The following is a 15,888-nucleotide window of genomic DNA, read 5'->3' as shown; positions in this document are numbered from 1 at the left end:
TTAAAAAGACGGAACGGAGCCGGAGCAGCGTCGTGGTTATGATATCTACCTTGCGTACACCTTCCTCCGTCATGGGAGTGTTCTAGAGCTCAAACTGCGCCACGGCCCGCATGTGTTATGCTTAAATTTTTCAGGATGGTGTGTGCACGAACAGAGGAGAGGGACAAGTCCCGACCACTTGGCAAACACGGAAACGCCGGTTGATTGGGCACCGATTCTCAATCAATGCAGGTTTACTAAATTCAGGCGTGTGGCAATTCAGTTTCTTATCTAGGTACCTAGGTAGTGACAGTTGACGAGATTACAGCCCTACTATTGCCCCCGCCTCTTTGGGAGGCGATTTTGGTCGCACACACTCAAAAGAGTGGAGATATCGAGTCATATCTGGCGGTAAAGACCATACTCACCGGTTGCTGACCTAATCCAGCTGAGCTCAATGAGGAATCTTTCTAGAAGGATCATGGAAATGACCGAGTATACCTCGAGTCATCCGTACGAAATCATCTACTTAGGTGAAGACGAAGTATTCAAGGTTGCAACTCGCCTCACCGGACCACCAAAGCAGAAAGAGTAGATAGGTAGGTAGATCAGAGACATATATAGCTTACATAGTACTCGGCAGTTTCACTAAAGGATAAATTCTTCACAAGTCGTTCGTGAATCATCTCTTCCATACTGCTTGAGTTTTTGAGTGTGTGAATCGCACTCACATCATGTCCCACGAAGATGACAGCCAAACGGGGGCCTTTCCGTGGGCGTGGTGCATTGTATGTGGTCAATTTTTCACGCCTCCGCCAAGGGGTATCACAGCAGCAACTACCGCGGAGGTTTGTCAAAGGCACTCGACTTCTAGCCTCTATTACACCACCTGCAGCATTGTCTGTGTCCAGCTACTGCGCTCATATAGTTTCCAGCTTGGCCTATCAGCCCTGACGCTAGAAAAAAACAACTTTCCAGCTACGACGACTGAACTCAATGACAATTTACATGATGTCTCCAGTCATCAGTCCCCAGATCCGCCATTGGTTCTCGACAATACAGACTCAAGAGAGTCGTCATTCTCACCACCGCAGCCGTTACCGCTTCCCTTCACATTGGATTCGTTTGCATATGGTACAGAACTATTTCCGCCGCTCTTCAACATTGCTCCCCCAGATCAGGATCAGCCAGGCCATCAAGTCACTGGCGGACTCGATCAGTGGTCACCTGGCCCATTTCACAGGGAAAAGAAGGAGTCAAGCTCAGTGTGAGTACATGTCTTCTGAAGATATCAAGTGTCCTTGCTAACGAAAAGGCCTCCATCCAACTAGCACGAAAAAGCCCAACCCCATCTTCCAATGCCTTTTCCCAGGCTGCAATCTCAACCTTCGGGAGAGCCGAGCGCTTAACCGACACATTTGGTCTGAACACAGGGAGTGGGCACAAGAAAACAATGTCGAGCGGCGTGAAGAGATCAAGTGCCCTCATCCAGGATGTCCGCGTCGAGGAAGGAAGGACAACATCATGCGCCACTTCAGGACCAAGCACAAGGAAACTGATGCTTCTTAGGGCGCTCATTAGTTTGGATCTCAAGAGGTGGATCACACCCGGCCTTCGCCGTTGTACTTTTACCGTGAAGGACGAACCGATGTACATAATAGGGAAGAAACATCTAGATCGGTAGATTTTGACTTTGGGCAATAAAAAAGCGCTATCTACAACCCGTGAACTGTTTGAACCATACCCAAGCAACACCGAAAAATAAATAACGAAAATATACTATGTCTCGGAGCATTGACAAAGTGCCAACGCGTCCCGGGACAATCACATAACTCCTCAAAGACAGCCAAAACATCTCCTCGTAGCCCAATCATTTTACATCTTGTGAATATAAAAGACCACAGAAAGAGAACCCACGTGCCAATTTGACTCAGCTCTATTCCGATATATCCATCTCAAACCCGAAAATCCGGGGCAGACTCCAGCCCCCCACCATCACCATTCAACGGGGAAAGTTCCGCTGTCAAACTGTCGAGGTAATACAACCACTCAGCCCAACTGCCGCCCACAACGGCACAGCGACACTCGAGGACCCAACAATCTTACATAGGGCTGAGGCACCGTTGAAGGAATTCTTCCTGCAAGCGCTCAGTAAGCATGGATGGGAAAAAATCCGAACTCGCCACCAGCCTTCTTTCTGTACGTGCCCAAGGTACCTGCCATCTATCTCACCTTGCGTCCTCACCGTGTTGGTGCGCGTCCCATGGCTTGGCATGCGCCATCTCTCAACGGTGACATGTGAAAGAGCCTTTTCAATTTTTGAGTTCCAGGTTTGTCCACGAAGCAACGGCACCGAAGGCCGTGGCTTACCGCGAAAAGTCCGAGGATCCAGAAAGAGCGAACATTGACAAACACAAGTTACACAACACTCACACATGCAGATAGACGCCTCTGTTCATGGTGGCTCAGGCGCTTATTCCACTGTACCGCATCGGTGATAGGAAGCTTGACATTGACCGGTGATATTCCCGATCACCTTCAGGAGGTGAAAAGTTCCATGTAACTCCTCCTGCCCTTGAGGCATCCGACATCAGATTCGGCGTTCAGGGACGGAGATATATCTGAATGTCTAGAGAAGTTGAGAACTTCCACGCCGACACACAACAATCCAACATGCACGATGTTTAACCCGTCAAGTACGCCACCAGAACACTTTAGATAGAGAGAGATGAGGACAAAAAGACAAAAAGACACTTTTATTCACCAAGGCTAATTAATCAATGGACTGGAGGAATGAGGAGGCAAAAACATCTGGATACACTGGGAATTGAACCCAGGACCTTTCACAAGTTTCACACTTGAACCAAGATGCGAAGCGAAAATCATACCACTAGACCATGTACCCTGGTAATTGGTGACATTCAGCTGCCAATTTAGGGTCTAAATCGGGCCCTACCCTGCCATTTCTTCCTGCGAAACCACTGCGACTGTTCACCATCTCTCAAACATCAATCATCACCATCATCACCATCATCCTCTTCATCCACAGCAACGACCACCAAGATCGTCTCATTGCAAGCCTCCCAACCAAGTCTTGGAAAACATTCTGGTCTTTGAGCCTCAACAAAAATGCCCCGCACCCCCGAAGCCCAAGCATTCTTCTACGCGGTCTACGCCGCCGTCCAAGAAATCCCCGAAGGCAAAGTCACCACCTACGGACACATCGCGAAACTGATAGGCACCCGTACGTACAGCCATTGGGATATGTTCTTCTGTGGCGTTTCATCTAACATCCTGCAGCCCAGCGACCCAGACAAGTAGGCACAGCCCTCAAGCACCTCCCCGCCGACACCTCCCTCCGGTATCATCACGACAATGTCCCCTGGCAGAGGGTAATCAACGGGAAAGGGATCATATCTCCGAGGTGGGCAGGTTACTAAACCCAAACCATATAGAGTGTGGAACTGACGAGTAAAAGATCACAGCCAGATGGGGCTCGTAACCAAGCCGCAAGTTTGCAGGCTGAAGGCGTGGTCGTCGCAACAGGGGCACTTGGTGAACTGATGGTAGACTTTGCAGAGTATGGCTGGTTCCCACGACTGTTGCCCTCTGACGAGGCAGCGGGCGTGGTCCCAGAAGACAGTGATGGCGACGGAGAGTCCAGTGAAGAATAGATTATGATTATTATATGTTCTATGAAACAAATGTCGACCAAAATATGGACCTCGAATTCCATAGCACAAGTGCCAACGAAATCCGTGGTGAGTAATCGGACGTAGACGTTGATCTTCCTGAACAAAAAATGAACCCGAAAGGACCATGGGGAGATAGGCCAATTTGGGGTGAACGTCAGGGTTGGGAAAAGGTGTGAAGAGAGGGGAAGAAGTCACGGTGCAAATGGGAACAGTTAGGTAGCTGTTACGATGTCAATTATTGTCCACCATCTCAGTCGAAGGCAGTATTTGAGGGCAACATGATCTATCTTTTTGAACAGTTAGCAACTGCATGTCTCAAATAAATTGAAATAAACGAAGAGGATGGGTCATTTCTCAGATAGCGGTTGGACAAAGTTTTTCCACATGTATACTTTCGGTACAGGTCTGTGAACTTGTTTCTCTCATCATAAAAATGGGGTGTGTTGTGCTGAAGGAGAGAAGCAGACATACCTTTTTGTAAGTTGACAAGGGTGGCCGTGTCAGGATATCCCCGACGCTCGATCCACCCTCTGTTTTTTGGAGGCAGGGCCAAAGAATGAATCCATGGTCCTCTGCCTCTTGTCGAACTGTGCACTGCCAATTCCACCCTTGGTCTTTTTTAAGCCCTCAAGATGGCGTAGCACGTTCACCCCCACCACAGTCATGGTAAACTGTGGCTGCTTTGTCTTCCTTTCACCGGAATCCTCAGCATTCGAGCCCTCTGTGTCAGCAGCGACAGCCTTGACCACAGCCTCAAGATAGCCAGTATTGCTCCACGCTGCCGACGTTTCCGACCCGCGAGGCCCGGTACCAAACCTTGCCTGCAGAACCCGGAAGAGCGAGTTGAGAATCAAGCCATGGGCAACAACGACCACGACTGTTTCAGACCCTCGGCTTGCCAACAACGGGACCAGATGGCCTTGGACAAAGCGAGCAGCTCTCAGCCTCATCTCCTCGTGCGTTTCAGCGTCGTCATGAGCCGTACCGAACTTCTTGCCCTCTGCGGACCGAAAGTCGCGCTCGCGCAAGTCGACGAGTGGAACAGGCTCCAGCTTCTCGATGGTCTCGGGCACATCGCCGTTGTCGGTGTCGCATCTTTGTCTCTGAGAGAGCTGAGCATCAGCGACCTTCACGGCCGTGAAGACGGCCCTCTGCAGATCCGACGAGAAGACATGGGTGACTCGATGATGCTTCGCAATGTGCTCCCCCAGACGTCGTGCCTGCAAGACGCCATGGGCAGTAAGCGGTGAATCGCGAACTCCTGCGCTGTGAATAGGTTAGCATGTGGTCCGGTGCTCGAGACAAGGACAGGAAGAAAAGAGGTACGACATACTAAAGACCAGCAACATTGTCGACCGTCTCCCCATGTCGCACCAGAAAAAGTCGCATCTCCCAGCTCGCCGCCGGGGCAGTGGGGAGGGAAGCGCTGTGGGAAGATCAGTGGGAAAGCGAGGAAGAAATGCGCGAGGCCAAAAAAAGAATTTTGTAGGTCGTTGGTCTAGCGCGGAAAATTTCAGTGGGGGGCCGCGATTAATCCGTGTCTGTCCTCTGTGCTTACCGTGCCAAACCCCACCATTTCAAAGCGGGCGCACTGTGAAGCCAGTTGCCGGGCCTACCCCGCACGTCGACAACCCACCTTGAATAAACAGTACCCCTGAATTAAGTATGCTGGCATGTCACGTCACTTTGCAAAGAGCAAAAAGGTTATAGGGAGGACGAGGGACTGATCCCAGGGTATATTTTCAGCTCGTCAAGACCAACCCAAGACACCAGGTACCAGGCGTTTTCCTCCCGGCTCGCTATGTTGATGTTTTGGAACTACTCCGCTCCATAGGTTGTTCCAGTTTCTTGCCCACAGCTCGCTATTTTTTCTTTTACTTAATTTTTTTAAGGTTTTCCTTTTGCGCAATTTTTCGCCGGATTTTTTTGGGGTTTTCTTTTAGTTAGCTTCTTTTGTTGTTTTAATCCTTTTTATCCATGATTTGTTCTTTTTGTGTTCAAAACTTCCCAGTAAAGTCAAACCCCAACCAACATCGTGCAATGAGCTGAGGGAGCCATAGCTTTAATCATTCAAATCAAGTCAGCCGTAATACCTCCAAGTCAAGCCTGGACAGCTCCTTCGCCATACTTGTCCAGAAAGCTTTAGGGTCAGAAACCTCCGCAGCAAACTCGAACATGTCTGCCTCAGGCTGGCGCTCGGGGAATCTCGCTCGGCCTGGCCTACGCCCCTCCCATTTGAAGGTTTGGGCGTCAAACATGGTGCCCTCGGTCCAGCTAACACAAGGCTCGCGTGGTGGTGCACAGCTTCTAGCTTTCTGCTGGGCTGGTGACGAACCGGGACTTGGATATTGCAGCTCATCCAGGCTGCGTGCGCGCGCAAGCAATTCCTCCTCGGGCCTCTGTAGCAAAACCGACATTGGAAAATTACTTTGTCGGGCTCACAGCAGCATCCTGGAGTATATTTGCAGCGCGATAGGACCTGCAGCGATTGGTAACGATGACGTACAAACTGCACAATGACCCTGTTCAAAAAAGGAAGGTCAGTACCTTACATAGTCTGGACTTCAGGCATCCCGTTATCAGTCTTCGACTGCAGACACCCGCGCAACCAACACTCACAGATCATCGCCAGTGACAGGTTTGCCGCAGCCTGGATATGGGCATCTCTTAACTTCCAGACCAAATGGGCAACTAAACTGTGATTCCATGAGCAAGCACGCGTAGCATACTAGTGGGTCGTGTTCGCAGACTACAGTTATAGTAACTGGGCAAAATTGGGATGCAGGTTTCCGTATCTTGCAACAGAGGCAAGTCCGCTGGCCAGTGAATGCAATCAACGCTCTTCGGTGCGGGCCCTCGATCTCATGCCGCCTGGTTCGTACAATTAGTTAATGCTCGAACAGGCATTCTCCAATTGATAAGATACCTGCCCCAGTAGACTGAAGCGCATGGAGAACCCTCAGAAGCATCGAGTTAGAACCCACGGATCAGTGCAATTTCCCATCTTGGAAGGTCGTTCCTCGGAGGAACCCGTCACCGAAAACGGAAATATTCTTCAGGAAAGCGAATTGGTAGAGGTGTGCGGTGGCCACAGTCAGGTAGCTAGGTAGGTAGGTGATTGGCAAGATCACAAAATGCCTACCTAGCTCTTCACCGAGGCCCCAACCTTGGGGAGAATTGATGATCAACTTGCTGGTCGCCCCAGAAGCCCAATGCCGGTTGTAGGTATGAGGCCTATGAGATGCAAGACATGTCGGTATAGAAAGACAGGGAAAAACAGAAACAGAAAGTCAATTCAGCATGCCACCATCACGCGAGAAGCGTCCGGGCTCAACCCTCACAGTGTAGCCATATGTGTTAGCGGCTCAACAGAATGCAACACGAGAGTGACTGATCAACGGCCACGTTGTGAAACGTTATTGTTAAACCAGTTTGGGGTATACCATCCTCATCGTCTGCTGCTCCCGTTCATCCATGCGCTTCAAGACAGCTCTCCAGACACTTGTGCAAGCTCTTCACCTCAGCCCCCATCGCGCCATGTGGTGTCGGTAAGCAGGTCGTGTAAACCTCGACCCGCGGGATGTCACTCAGCCATATTTACCTTGAGGGTGGCACATGGAGCCGGTAGGAAGCAGCCTGCTCCGTCGTATGTGGGAAATCGGTCGTCTATAGGAGTACTGAGTCAGCCGTAGGAACACCTTGTCGTCCGTGGGAACGAAACCCAGCTCAATATTGTTGGCGGTTCGGGATCAAACGGATAGCAGTGGGCCCAATACCCCAGGTTTTGGCATTCACGAATCTATCCATATCCAGATTAATCAACAAACACGCTGTAGGCCGATCGCTTTCTCCAGATGGCCGTGCCACAGGTATGGTGCTGTAGTCGACTCAGTCAAGTATGGTAGACGGCGCCTGGCATTCGAAGGGTATATTTTACCATCCACCTCTGATGTGCAAAAAATGACACTTTCACTCGTGACGGTCCTCACAGGATGACATGAGTTTGCAGTTATGGTCTCTCGATCAGGGTAGGTATAACTTAGCTGGGACGCTTGTGCAATTCTGGCTGTCTCTTCTTGTCTCCTGTTTGCTTGTTTGCCAGTGCCTGGCCAACTCTGCTGGCTGGGATACGCCGCACAGTATGGGATCAAATGCATCAGACAATGTTGGCCTTTGGTCAAATCTACCGTGGTTGAAGAACACAGCATTCCAGGTTATCACACTCCCACAATCTGTGTCAACTACTCATGCCAAAGACGGATTTCCCTAAATCCCCTTGATCCTTCCAAGAGGACGGGAACCAAGTCTCAGGGTTGGCTTGATCTTCATAACCCTCGACCCCAAGACACACACCGGTGTGCAACAAGATTTCTGGGCCTGGCACCACGCCTTCCCTATCTTCCGAGTAGAACCTGGCTTCTCAGGTAGCACTGAGGTGTACGGAAGGCAACACTCGTATCGAAACATGGGTGACAAGGTTGCAAAGAAAAAGCTTATTTGCACCCACTCAGCCCTGATGGCTGAACAAGATTTCCGATGGGGGAAACCCAAGACAAGGCTTGTTGTCCCAGTGCCTAGCACTCTTCTTAATCTTCAAAATTTTTTCCAAATCTCGAGCTTTTGTCACTTCCCTCTTCATCTTCAAACTGGTAGTTTCATCACATTTGTTGCCTGAAAAGCATTGCAAGTTCGAAGGATGCCCCCCCCTACTATCAAGCCGACGACCATTGTCGCCGTCGACATGGGCACAACGTTTACCAGCATTGCCTGGGCCAGTAGTGCCAAACCGGATGAAGTTATGATCCTCCGAGAGTGGCCTACAGCCGACCTTTCAAACAAGCCCGGTGAGAAGCACCCTGAAGGGAAAGTCGATGGCATCAGGCATTACCAGAGAGTCCCGACCAAATTGTCCAAGACGGGCAAATGGGGCTTCGATGTCTCTGATGATACCCCCGCAGACGAGGTGATGGAGTGGTTCAAGCTGTGAGTCCCCTTCGACGACCTTGAGGATAGCGATCTAACCCAAGTCACAACGCAGCGGTCTTTATCCTTGGGCAAGGAGGCTTACGCCTCGACAGCTTGAATTCATCAATGCCGGTCCAAGTCCAGAGTCATTGGTCACCAAGTTTCTGACATCGCTCCTGGGGTATGCCAAGACAAAGATGAACTTCAAGTCTTTGCCCACTGACTTCGAGTACGTGGCCACTGTCCCAGCCAACTGGAACAATGACTCCAAGGAGAAGACCAGGACAGCTTTCCATACGGCCTTGAGGGTGGCGGGTATGCCGAGCGGGACCATCCATCTCCTCTCGGAGCCCGAGGCTGCTGCTATCTATGCCATCAATGAGAAGGCTGAGCGCACTGCTGATACAGACACCAAGCTCGAGGTTGGCGATACGTACGTTTATTGCTCAGTGTGCAATAGGCCAATATGAACACGTGTGCTGATAAAGACTGGCAGGTTCGTGATTATTGATGCGGGAGGCGGCACTGTGGACCTGGTCATTTACACCATCACCAACCTCAACCCCCTGAAGGTCAAGGAGGTTGGTCTCCGCGATGGCGATCTTGCCGGCTCCGCCCAACTCAACATGAGATTCAGAGAGTACCTCCATAATAGATTCTGGTGTGTTCCAGGATACGCACTACTTTCGCGTAACATGCGTGAGAGACATATATCCCCCGCAATGGCCAAGTTTGAGTTTGAGGCAAGTGTTACTTTTTTTCCCCTTTCCCACTCACCTTAGACTAATCCTCAAGTTCTACTACAGACCAAGCGCTGTTTTACCAAGTCCTCAGGGACCCACGAGTTCCCCCTCAACCTCATCCTCAACAACGAACAAGCCGGCGTCTACAATGACAAGATAAAGGTCAGCTCGGACCACCTCGAAGACATCTTCAGGCCCACCGTCGGCATCATTGTCAAAAAGGTGAATGAGCAACAGGACGCGTGCCCGACGAAGTCCATCAAAGCCTTCATCCTAGTAGGAGGCTTCGCCGGTTCTCCTTACCTCCGCGGCGAGATCAAGCAGGCGTACATTTGGAGGAAGGACAACCAGATGCGGACCGAAGTCCCCCTCATCACACCCCCGGAGCCCGACCTGGCTGTCACCCGCGGTGCCATCATGAAGGGCCTCTCGCTCGTCGGCGACGGTTCCCTGACCAAAGTCCATGTCATCAGTCGCAAGGACGCGCCACCACATGGGCGAGAGTAGGATCCAGCCGTTGACTCCAAGAAGCATACCAGTCTGGCGACCAAGACATTTCATGACGGGTATACCGGCATTCAGAGCGTCGACGCCATGGTTCGGTTTTTCCAGCGGGGCGACGACATGGAGGAGAGCAAGCGTTCTCGTTTCCGTTCTATTATCGGCAGCGGGTGGAAAACGGGTGGTTCACAGAGCTGAAAGCTGCGATCATGGTGGATAGAAAAAGGGGCGGGAGGCCATGTTGGAGAAGGATGAGACGCTGGGTACGCTGTGCACGCTCATTGCTGATGTTTCAAAGGTGCCCGAGGCGGAGAGGGTGCAGAAGAATGGGGGGGACGGGAAGGTGTACTATATCATGGAGGGTGACATCAAGGTTACTCGTGAGTATTGTCCTGGTCTTTTTTTTTTTTTTTCTTTTTCTTTTTTCTTTTTTTTTTCTTTTTTTTTCTTTTTTTTTGGCCGTGGTAATTGCGGTTTTTGCTAACAGCAGTACCCTACAGCTGGTTCCGCCGATATGGGGTATGTCTTCTATCTTCAGGGCAAGCGCTACGACAACATTGAGGTCAAGTGCGAATACGCCTGAAGTTGAGGTTGGCGTTTGATGAGGTGGCTTCTTGCAGTTGGTGAGTGGAAGAGACTGGGATGGTGGGAAATAGGAAATGAAGGGGAGGCAGGGCGTTTTGGTGCTTTTTATTGCTTTTGGCTGTTGAATAGGGACTGAAGAGGGGTTCAGCGCTTCGAAACAGCGCTTTAACGAATAGGGTTCAGAAAAGTACAGTTACTTGGCAGCCATCGTCAATCAAAGCTGTGTCCACCCTCAGCAGCGCTAGCTGTCTCAACGTTGACAAGAGTGTGTTTGAGTGCTTCCACAAAGATATCGCCCCTCGCGTGCCCCTCATCAACCGTGCCGGTGAACACAGATAGTGACCACAAGAGGTAGAGTGTGCTCTGTTGTGTATAACATCCCAGGGCGATGCTCTTATACTATAATACGGTGATGGACATCAACATTGGTCCCCGCCCATTTATTGATACATGAATCCAAACAAAGCTTCATTTTGAGCAAAAGTCTCGGGCCCAACGTCCACCATACGTTTTCTGCCTGGGTCTTGCTTTTCCCAGTGACCCTTGTCTTTTCTCATATCCTGTGAGCGCATTGCTACCAAGAGATCTCCCCATCTAGGCTCTCCCCGTTCGCCTTCTCTTGGATCTCCCGTCATTATTCTCCGTCTCGGTCGCCGTCTGCTCGTCCTGTTCCTCTGCACCAGACACGTCATCCTTGGAACCGCCATCGCCATGTTGCATCGCAACGCTAGCCTGCCTTGTGCTCGTCCCAGTAAACACACCCTCCGCCCCCGCAGCATGTCCACCACCGGGGGGCGCACTACGCTTCTCCGCCGAGCGCAACTCACTAACATGCTGCTCGACCTCGATAAACATGGCGCGGGCATCGTTGACGATCCCAAACTCGTCCACCTTGTACCCCACGACATTATCCTGGTGCGCGCCAGCTTCCAGTCCCTCAGAATCATCCTCCTGGGGTAGGAAAGCCGGGCCTGGTCCGTGCCACGGGTCGGGATTGTACATGATGCAGTTGGCAAAAATGTGAGAGAGCTCGCGGTCGAGCTGGCCAGAGTTGATGATGCTCTTTGGTGGGACAAGCTCTTCTGTCCGAGGGAGCCAGCAGCTACCGCCTGGGTCACCCCCCGGCAAAGCAGCGGCTGCTTGCGCGGCGGCCTTGTTCCCGTGGGCGATGGCACTGCGGATGGTTTTCAGGTCCTGGGGCTGTTTGATCACCTTATGATAGCCCGGTGCGTCCTTCTCTCGGATGGGGGCAGCAAACATGTTGGCTGACCGGTGGCCGACAATCGACTCCATGGCAGAGCCGCTGACCTTGTGGAAAGAGCGGGTCCAGAGGACGACATTGGGCATATTAGGCGGCATCGAATCATCACGGGATGCATCTGTCAGCTGTCGTCCCCTTGGGGATTGGACCGAGGCTGGCGTAGATTCGTCTCGTTTCCGCTTAGTTGAGCGTGCCGGATTCGGTCTGTTGGAGATACTCTCATCTGCTGCGGTGTCGCCAGTCTCGGTGGTTGGGCGCGGCGTCATGGCCTCATCCTTGATCTTGGGTACATCCGGCTCATTTATGGGTAGCACCACCTCTTCGGTAGCCTTGACAGATGTATTCCTTAACCCGGACGCCACTGGAGAGGGAGAGGTTGCATCCCTGGTTGACTGAGGCACCCTTGATCTACCGGGCTTACCTGAGGAACTCGGGGTCTGTTTAGCCTGCGATTGCTCTGGTGCTTTCTTTGGTGACTCGTGGGGGGCGGCTGATGGCAAGGGCGCCGGTTCCAGAACGGGACTGATTGGTTCAGTCTGTGGACTAGGCTTCTCATCCCACCCAAACTGAAATTCAAGTCCACCCTTCGGCGTCGAAGGAGTGGATTCCGTCTTCCACTTTGTCATCTTAGCCGAAATGACGAAGGGCTGCTGTTGCATAACAGCCGGCGTCTGGGGGGCAGACGGCGCAGGCCCGAATCTAGCGGGTGGAACAGGCGTCGTTGTCGCAGGCGCACGTGGATGGATACGTTCCACTGGAGCAGGCCGGGGAGGGTGATATGGGGAACTGTATCCTCCATTTTGGGGGCCAGCTGGTGAGGGTACAGCAGGAGGATGAGTAGCTTGGGGATATGGCGAAGGCGCTTGCAAGTGAGGCAGCGATTGTGGTCGTTGTTGAGAAGGAGCCGCCAGTCCTTGATTAGATCGTGGCAGATGAATCCCTGATGTAGAGGCGGGCGAAGCAACGGCCGGGCTCCGTACTGAAGGAGGATGTGTGACAGCGCCATGTTGAGGGGCTTTAGGAGCATGTTGCTGAGGTTGAGTTGGGTGAGGGGACGACGGAACGGGATAGTTGTGGTATGGCCCAGGATGGAAAGGGGACTGCACCGTGTTGTTCGGCCCTGGGCTCGAAACCGGCGGTGGCTGCCTGTTTGTTGCGTCTATAGCGGGCCGAACAGGTGTTGGTTGAAGAGGCACAAATTGACCCGTCGTATGAGTATGAGGGGGGTGCAAAACCTGCTGTGGCAACGGCCTGTTTGTTTGCCCTTGCAAAGGAGACGAGATCGGTGGTGGCCGTTGGGAAGCCACCATATGCGGAGGGGGAGAAAACACATTAGGGCCGTGTTGTAATGGCGAGTTCATCGGGGGCCGAGCGCCAGAAGAGGGTTGATATGGCGGCTCCCATTTCAACTGTGACTGCGACGGCGGCATATGCGGGCTCGCTGGCAGAGGGCCCGGAGACTGATGTGCTCTCGCAACGCCATCTGGCCTCTGCAGGCCGTCTGCGGCAGGAGCTGGAGCAGGCGACTGGGACAATGGTTGGAAAGAGGGCACCCCTTGCGGTGCTTGGAGAACTTGCGGCGATCCACCGAGCGACTTTGGCGGCTCTGAAGGTCTGGCAGAAGGACCCCTTGAGACGTCGGGATGGCCAAGCTGTGGTGAACGAGTGGTGGGCGGGTGATTCAAGGTGGGAGGACGAGGGGCCGGACCTGCTTTATCGAGAGAAGCATGCTGGGAATGTGGAGAGCCAAGTCCGTTTCTGGCATCTTGACGGGGTGCAAGATGTGGGAGCAGAGGCTGCAGTGGCCGCAACGGTGGTTGTGGTTGCTGCGATTGCTGTGACTGCTGGACGTGTGGCAATGGGTTTGGTTGCTGCAATGGCTGGACTTGCTGTGGCGGTTGTCCTTGAACCATATGTTGAGCTGGCTGTCCTTGATGCAGCTGCTGTGAGGGCTGTCCCTGTCCCGGTAGCCGTTGCCCTTGTTGGAGACCTTGCTGTGCTTGCTGTGCTTGCTGTGGCAGCTGCCCTTGCTGCACATGTGTTTGCTGTGGTACATGGCCATGCTGTGGCGGCTGTGCTTGATGCAGTGTCTGTGGTGATTGCAGTGGTAGCTGCAGCTGTTGCAGCTGGGGTAACTGCGGTGGTTGAGGGGGTTGCGGCGGTTGCGATGGCTGAGACACTTGAGGCACATGGGGCTGTGGCGTCAGCTGCTGTGGCCGCTGTAAAGGCTGTTGCATAGACTGCTGCAAATTCTGTTGTTGATGCTGTTGCTGGGGATGTTGTTGAAGGTGTTGCCGGGGCTGGGATTGCGCGTGGTGTGGTAGCTGAGACTGCGGTAACTGAGACGGCGGTAGCTGTGGTGATGGTTTGGGCGAGGCCTTTGGAGACGGATGGATGCCATTGACGATCGCCGGGCCTGTCTTCGGTTTGATATCACCAACTCCATTCACTTGTACCCCTTTATCCTCGATGACCTCTTCCTTTTGCTGTTTGGCCTCCTCGCTAGCTTGTGATTCGGCCAGTTGGAGCTGCTCTAGCTCTGCCTCTGTCTTCCTGTATGCTTCCTCCAGATGATCGATCTCTTGAACAGCGCTCTCGATGTAGGAGTCGAACACCTTGTCGTAGGCTTGCTGCACCTTATCGATGTGCTGGTGAACATCCTTCCAGCTCGGTAGCGTAAGAGTATCAAGCCTTCTCTTCTTGGAGGCAGGAGAGAGAGGGCCATCTGGCCCAGGCATGCTGCCGACATGATCGGCCCGGATCTCTTGACCAACAAGATACAGAAAGACCTTCTGCAGAGCCTCGGGGCTCAACCTTTGGGCATCGAAGGTCGGCTGCCTCTTGAGGCCGCTGTTGTCCCGCAGAACATTGGAGATCTGTGGAAAGGCAGCGGGGTCGATGCCAAACTTGTTGACACCTCGAAAGAGGAACACGAGCTCGAGCGATGTGAAGGACGATACTGGGAATGTCGTCGGGTTCGCCGGAGTATTCATGCCCCAGACTCCACCCGGTGGGGGGCCCAAGGAGTTGTCACGCCTCTGGGGGAGAAGATGTACAGGCGCCACGATCTGTGGTTACGGACAAGGTCAGCGATGCAATGCTCTGATCTGCTCTGTAGAAGCTTCATCGCGCGTCACCATACGCGTGGGTGCGCCAAGACCATCTAGACTCACCGGCAGCCTGAGCTCAAGGCTCCGGGTATCGAAGATAGCGATTATGTGGGTTAAATGGCCAAATTGATTGGGGAAGCGTGCAGCCGTCGAGGTTCTTGTCTGCGGGTCTTGGCTGGTGGTGTTGTCGTGGTTGTGTCGCTGAAGATGATTTTTCCGGTCGCGACAGGACAATCACGTGAGTTGGCGGTTGGTGTCGTGGATCGTCTTGATTCTTGATGCGGTCGAGCGCTGTGATGCCGTGTATTGGTGGTGCAATCAAAAGACCTGAGGCGCGCTGAGGGGAATCCAATTCAGAACTCGCCGCGCCAGACGGGAAGCCAAGGCCGGGCTCAGACTGTCACGTGGGTGAATAGTGCACTGATAAAACTCGAAAGCCGGTATGTAACCCTAACTTGAACATACACCCATCCCAAGTTTGTGGCTGAAGAAGAGTTTTGAGCGTCAGATGTGCAGTGGAATGTTTTTAAACAGGTTCCGTACTTCTATACCATAGCTGCATTTTGGCTCATCTATCCTGAAGTCAGCGCTATTCACTCGACATTGAATTATGTCCTTGAGATAGCCTTGATCCTTGCTCACCTGATAAGATAAGATCAGAACGTCATTGCAACACTTCCTGGTTTCCCACCCACAGTTGGACTATTTCCCCATCAATTTGCCCGGAGCTACTGTCCTTTTTCGGGCTGTCAAACAAGCAAATGGTAGACCAACTTCAGCCATGAGCCCGTGCAATCAGGAAAGATGTTCAAGTTTAGACACACCAGGCGGTAGAGCCCATCAAACAATGTCAACTTGACTACATTGCCCACTGCCAGTGACCAAGTTCTTTACCCCCACCAACGTAAAGCACCTCAAGGCTACAAAGACACACTTCAAGGCGAAGTACATTTCCGAATTACGGACTGGAACACTGGGCTTCCTGCCCTCTACAAGAGTTTCTAAGCAATTTTTGAAGCGGTTGTGATCATGATCGCATCAAGTCGGGA

General features: G+C 52.4%; 6 protein-coding genes and 1 non-coding gene across 7 annotated transcripts; 4 read left to right on the top strand and 3 right to left on the bottom strand.

Moving 5' to 3' along the window:
• Nucleotides 1–713: 713 nt before the first annotated feature.
• QC761_310330 (uncharacterized protein) lies at nucleotides 714–1,548 on the top strand (the record flags this gene model as incomplete). The annotated part of the gene is made up of 2 exons (XM_062878178.1): nucleotides 714–1,246; nucleotides 1,311–1,548. The coding sequence occupies 2 exons, from the start codon at nucleotides 714–716 to the stop codon at nucleotides 1,546–1,548; spliced, it is 771 nt and encodes a 256-aa protein (XP_062734023.1).
• Nucleotides 1,549–2,018: 470 nt separating this feature from the next.
• atl1 (Alkyltransferase-like protein 1) lies at nucleotides 2,019–3,714 on the top strand. Its single transcript, XM_062878177.1, has 3 exons — nucleotides 2,019–3,223; nucleotides 3,280–3,403; nucleotides 3,458–3,714. Exons 1-3 carry the CDS (start codon nucleotides 3,109–3,111, stop codon nucleotides 3,651–3,653), a joined length of 435 nt encoding a protein of 144 aa, XP_062734022.1. The 5' UTR covers nucleotides 2,019–3,108; the 3' UTR covers nucleotides 3,654–3,714.
• On the bottom strand, nucleotides 2,792–2,884 carry QC761_0058990. Its single transcript has one exon. It is a non-coding gene; the product is annotated as a tRNA-Ala (tRNA).
• On the bottom strand, nucleotides 3,292–5,171 carry QC761_310320 (uncharacterized protein). Its single transcript, XM_062878176.1, has 3 exons — nucleotides 5,008–5,171; nucleotides 4,146–4,940; nucleotides 3,292–3,961 (listed from the first exon to the last, which is right to left on the bottom strand). Exons 1-2 carry the CDS (start codon nucleotides 5,061–5,063, stop codon nucleotides 4,175–4,177), a joined length of 822 nt encoding a protein of 273 aa, XP_062734021.1. The 5' UTR covers nucleotides 5,064–5,171; the 3' UTR covers nucleotides 3,292–3,961; nucleotides 4,146–4,174.
• Nucleotides 5,172–8,211: 3,040 nt separating this feature from the next.
• Nucleotides 8,212–9,889, top strand: QC761_0058960 (uncharacterized protein; the record flags this gene model as incomplete). Its single annotated transcript, XM_062872550.1, has 4 exons — nucleotides 8,212–8,657; nucleotides 8,713–9,072; nucleotides 9,136–9,388; nucleotides 9,446–9,889. Exons 1-4 carry the CDS (start codon nucleotides 8,371–8,373, stop codon nucleotides 9,887–9,889), a joined length of 1,344 nt encoding a protein of 447 aa, XP_062734020.1. The 5' UTR covers nucleotides 8,212–8,370.
• A 232-nt stretch (nucleotides 9,890–10,121) lies between these two features.
• Nucleotides 10,122–10,466, top strand: QC761_0058950 (uncharacterized protein; the record flags this gene model as incomplete). The annotated part of the gene is made up of 2 exons (XM_062872549.1): nucleotides 10,122–10,263; nucleotides 10,384–10,466. The coding sequence occupies 2 exons, from the start codon at nucleotides 10,122–10,124 to the stop codon at nucleotides 10,464–10,466; spliced, it is 225 nt and encodes a 74-aa protein (XP_062734019.1).
• Nucleotides 10,467–11,062: 596 nt separating this feature from the next.
• Nucleotides 11,063–14,722, bottom strand: QC761_310310 (uncharacterized protein; the record flags this gene model as incomplete). The annotated part of the gene is made up of 1 exon (XM_062878175.1): nucleotides 11,063–14,722. One exon carries the CDS (start codon nucleotides 14,720–14,722, stop codon nucleotides 11,063–11,065), a length of 3,660 nt encoding a protein of 1,219 aa, XP_062734018.1.
• Nucleotides 14,723–15,888: the final 1,166 nt, after the last annotated feature.

This window comes from Podospora bellae-mahoneyi, chromosome 3 (genome assembly GCF_035222275.1).
Source record: "Podospora bellae-mahoneyi strain CBS 112042 chromosome 3, whole genome shotgun sequence".
NCBI lineage: Eukaryota > Fungi > Ascomycota > Sordariomycetes > Sordariales > Podosporaceae > Podospora > Podospora bellae-mahoneyi.
The sequence above is the reverse complement of the archived record's forward strand: the minus strand, read 5'-3'. Positions and strand labels throughout refer to the sequence as shown.

Excerpts from the sequence above, each read along its gene's own strand:
- QC761_310320 (XM_062878176.1), bottom strand. The coding sequence starts at position 5,063 with ATGCGACTTTTTCTGGTGCGACATGGGGAGACGGTCGACAATGTTGCT. Across the intron at positions 4,941-5,007 it reads GACAATGTTGCTGGTCTTTA|CGCAGGAGTTCGCGATTCAC; the intron begins GTATGTCGTACC and ends ACCTATTCACAG.
- atl1 (XM_062878177.1), top strand. The coding sequence starts at position 3,109 with ATGCCCCGCACCCCCGAAGCCCAAGCATTCTTCTACGCGGTCTACGCC. Across the intron at positions 3,224-3,279 it reads CGCGAAACTGATAGGCACCC|CCCAGCGACCCAGACAAGTA; the intron begins GTACGTACAGCC and ends AACATCCTGCAG. Across the intron at positions 3,404-3,457 it reads AAAGGGATCATATCTCCGAG|ATCACAGCCAGATGGGGCTC; the intron begins GTGGGCAGGTTA and ends GACGAGTAAAAG.